The 4,512-nt window shown below is 33.2% G+C and overlaps 1 protein-coding gene across 1 annotated transcript; it reads right to left on the bottom strand.

Moving 5' to 3' along the window:
- Positions 1 to 1,937: 1,937 nt before the first annotated feature.
- On the bottom strand, positions 1,938 to 3,518 carry LOC145607556 (zinc finger BED domain-containing protein RICESLEEPER 2-like). Its single transcript, XM_081663173.1, has one exon. The coding sequence runs from the start codon at positions 3,516 to 3,518 to the stop codon at positions 1,938 to 1,940; it is 1,581 nt and encodes a 526-aa protein (XP_081519299.1).
- Positions 3,519 to 4,512: the final 994 nt, after the last annotated feature.

Raw genomic sequence — 4,512 nt, 5'->3', positions numbered from 1 at the left:
AAAATATAAACCGATTTATGTCTTCCCTTGTTTTACAAAAATGACAAGCCTAGTTGAATAAGCTTAATAAGACGTACTCTTTCAGCCTATCAAATTTTAATTGTAGCTAGAAAAGTATGAAATTAAACATTACACCTCATACAAATTCAATTTGAAATGCTAAAAATACAAAAATGGGATTACCTAATTAATTGACATTAAATTTCTCCTTACAACACCACCTTGTTTTGTTGCTTAGAGCCTTAGACCAAAGTACAATGACACCCAACTTTCGGAACAACGGAGTAATACTACTACTATTCCAATAAACTTGCAAATTCTTAGGAAAAAAATTTGGTGTAAAGACGTAACGACAAATCAACTAAACATGTCATAAAAAGAGGCTAATCAATTGACTATATTCACCAATGTACTGATTATTTCTCCACATTTTAGACTACAGCAATTAACATCTAACGTATTCAATTTGTCTTTTGATTTCTTATTATTGCTTATTACTGTCTCCAACATAGGTTTCCTTGCACCTTGCTAGATGTCCGGAAATTAGGAGTAAGCAATTTATTATGTGCTAGATTTGATACAAGCTGTGTATCATACTCAAAAGTATTAGCTTAACTACCTCCATCGAAAATTGTCATTTTTATATTATTGACCGTTTTATGAAGAATTGATTACTTGGTAGATACATATAATTAGCTATAAAATATTTTAAATTTCTTATATTGTTTTTAGGGGCTGTTCTCATTGACCGAACTGAACTAATCTGAATTTATTAAAGTTGAGCTGAACTGAACAGAATATTTTATAAGAGAAGAAAATTAGGAGTTGAACTGAACTGAAAATAATCGTATGAGAACAGGTCCATAATGTTGCATATGTTTCACTAAAAATCTAACAAAATGAAAAGGAATGAAAATTGGTAATCATCACCTTTTAACAAAATGAAAATTGCATATCTTTCACCAAAGAAAATTATAACAAATTAAATCGATGTCTTGAGTGTCACCTTTTTCACCCGATATAATATTAAAATAAAAATTATAGTTATAAAACGCAAACCAACTAAATTAGTTAACAATTACATAAAGTTATGGAGTATATTTGAGCTTAATCTTTTCAATAATTTAATTAAAACCAATTTTATGACTACAAATCTTGAATTTGGGGGTTATGATCAAGAGTTAGCCCAAGAAAATCTTCAACATGTAACATATACTGAGTTACAACCGACTTACAATATAAATTACAAAAGTATATACGTAGTAATAAAAGTCATGCTACTAAATTGGATACTTGGATAGCTGAACTTATATTTAAACAGGCCCATATGTATTAAACTAATAAGCCCACTATAATCTCAAAATGATAATATCCACTCTTCAGGTATATATGTTTTGTAATTAGCAACTTACCATAACCAAGGCCTTTTAACAAGTCATCCTGATTTCTGCTCTAAAAAACTGCAAACAATTTGAGCAAAATTGGAACTTTAAACTTGAACATAAACAGGCAAACATTACCATGAAGGCATGAACTATGGAGTGATCGAATTGAATGTATAAAACTAGAGTTGTCATCTAGAAAATTAAAACCAATACAGTATTTGTCATGGAAAAGTTTATCACAGTGATTCATAGCAAGCCACATTTTCAAAAGAAAACTCCAAAACACGAGCTAAATCAAGTTAAATCACTTAATAACCAAAGATTATACTTATACTTCCAAATTCAGAACTCCAATGCATACTCCCATAGTTTGACCATGACAAATTATTCGTGGTGGTCGTACTAGCAGCAGCTGCAACAAGCAAACAACAAGAATAATTCAAAAGGATGTTCAATTGAGACAGAAATGAAAGTAAAATACGGAGTAAAGAACAAAACATGATCATTTCAAACCACAAAAACAGAAACAGAAGTTCGTTTAGGACTTAGTACTTACTTTTCTTTTTTAGCACTGAGTTTCCAACTCCTAGTGCACTTTAAGGCATTCACCAGTTTAGGTTTCAAAGATAACAATGTCCAATCAACTCCCCTTTGCTCAGTATAATACGCGTCATAAGAAGTGGCAACAGACATGGGAATAGCCAGGAAGTCACGAGCCATCCTTGATAGCTGAGGATACTTACAGCCGTTATCTTTCCACCAATGCAGCACGCTGAAGTTTCCCACCCAAGGCAAGATAGGCTCCTCTAAATACAAATCAAAATCACTCTTTTGGGCCTTATCATTCACAGATTGCATTGACTTAGAGTATTCCTTCAGCAAACTCAGATTTTCCAGAATGTCACGACGTTTTTTCTTGGCCTGTGTTTCAGACCCTTCCTCGAGTTCCTCTTCCTCATCTTCAGAATCAGAACAATCACTTAATGGATACTCCTTTTGATCACATTGCACCACATAGCCATCATACACTTTGCGAATGTTCTCTAAATATGTACCTGTCTTAGAGTCAGCTGGACAAAATTCTATGAACTTCATTTTGTAACGAGGATCCAGAAAAGCAGTAATTGAAAGCACTAAACACATATTATCCCAGTACTTGCTGAAGATCTTAAGCATTTTCTGCGCCACAAGTCTCACAAATGCATCTGAACTCCCTGACTCTTTAGTAAGGTAAGCCCGAATCTCCTGAAAATGTGGCAGAAACAGATTAGGTGTTGGCCTCTTATATTCAAATAGTCCTTCAACGATTCCATATATTCTCTCTGCAATTTTGCACACGCTTCTCACTTTTTCCCATTCCTCCTTTGATGGCACTTCATAAAAACCATCTTCTTCTACTGAAGAAAACTCTCCCATTGCCTCCAACTCTAAGGCGTCTGAAAGCTTAGAAGTTGTGAGATACCATACAGGCTCTGATTTAGACCAACTCAACAATTGAACCTTGTCGATGATCTTATCGATCTCCTCAAATCCACCCTGAGCCATCCGACTTATAATGTCACAGCTGCACTTCACATGAAACAATTGGTCATTATTCATTGGTACTTTCATCGATTTTTCAACATTTTCCTTCACAATATCAGCCAAGTCAGAGTCAGAAGTAGATGAAGTTAATGTAAGTATTTTGCTTTCAATATCATAATCTTTTAGAGACTTTGAAATGACTTCAGAAGGGCAGCCCATAGTCGTCCCATCATAAACAGGACAGTACCCAATCACCCAATTTCGTAGTTTCCAATCATCATCAATGAAGTGAGCACTTAAGCAAAGATAATGACCACATTGTTTCTCCTGAACATGTACATCCACCGAGAGACTAATCTGTCCACCAAGTTTCGAGAAAACATCCTTCACCTTTAGTTTATCATCCTCATATAATTTCAAGCAGTTACGTTCAAGAGTCTCAAACTTGAAACCTTGAAAACTTGGATTGAGGGATTGAACAAATTCTGTAAGAGATCCATCACAGAATGAGTGAGGTGCCACTTTATGACAGCATACCAGCTTTGCAAGGGACTGTTGAGCATTTTTCTCTCGTTCTTCAACAGATAGATTAACCTTCTGTCTTTGCATATTTCCTAAGAAAATAAAACAAAGCAATTAACACAATTCATTAAGTAATTCTGTATTAAACAACGTTGCAACTTCCAAGATCAACTGAATGTAACCTTTGTAGTCCATCACGTATTCAATTGACTACAACCACCCTGAACAAATTGTCGAAGCTAGACTAAGACAAGTAAAATTTCCATAACACGTTAGAAATCATTAACCCAAATTTAACAAAGGAGCAAATCATGTAGCTTTGAGCATTTCTATGACATTGTTTAGCACAAAACTAATGAAAAATAATTCCAACAAAATTAGAAAATACCATGCTACTACACAAAATGCAAGGATGTGTTGAAAAATGTAAAATGCACAAGGATATATTTCATTAACCACAACTACTATAATTAAAAAAAAAAATGTTCAAATGCGGGCTAATAATTTAAAGATCACAAAAAAAAAAAAAAAAAAAAAAAAAAAAAAAGTTTGGGAAAAATTAAGGTTACCCAATTTCAATTCACAACTAAAATGAGTTTTGATAACATACAAGTGCAATTTGAAAAATTTATTCAGACAAGTAAAAATCAAGTAAAAGATACACAACCTAAGAGCCCATTTATACAAAAACCCTTCCTAAAAAACAAAGTGCCCAAAATCCTCAACTAAGAAGGAATTACCATGCACCTTGTACTCGGGTGTATATAAATTTTTGTACTAAACCCTAATTAACAGAGAACTAACTAAAGTAATCACTAATCTAGTCTGAAGAAGCAACATTTAAATTGATCAAACACTTCTCTAGATTGGTTCCTAAGCGACAGCTACTACGGAGTACAAATCATAAAAAAAGATTTAAACTTTTAACTTAATCCAAATTAAGCACATAAACAAGCAATCAAGAAAGAAATTTACGACATTCGTCAGAATTCAACTAAAAAATGACAACGAAGAAATAAAATACGGTGAAATATACCGAAATGTAACAAAATTAAAGCTTTAGTAGTATTTCATTGATCAA

The sequence above is a fragment of the Chenopodium album genome, chromosome 23 (genome assembly GCF_948465745.1).
Source record: "Chenopodium album chromosome 23, dcCheAlbu1.1, whole genome shotgun sequence".
Taxonomy (NCBI): Eukaryota; Viridiplantae; Streptophyta; class Magnoliopsida; order Caryophyllales; family Amaranthaceae; genus Chenopodium; species Chenopodium album.
Note: the sequence above shows the minus strand (reverse complement) of the source record. Positions and strands in the feature narration are given on the sequence as shown.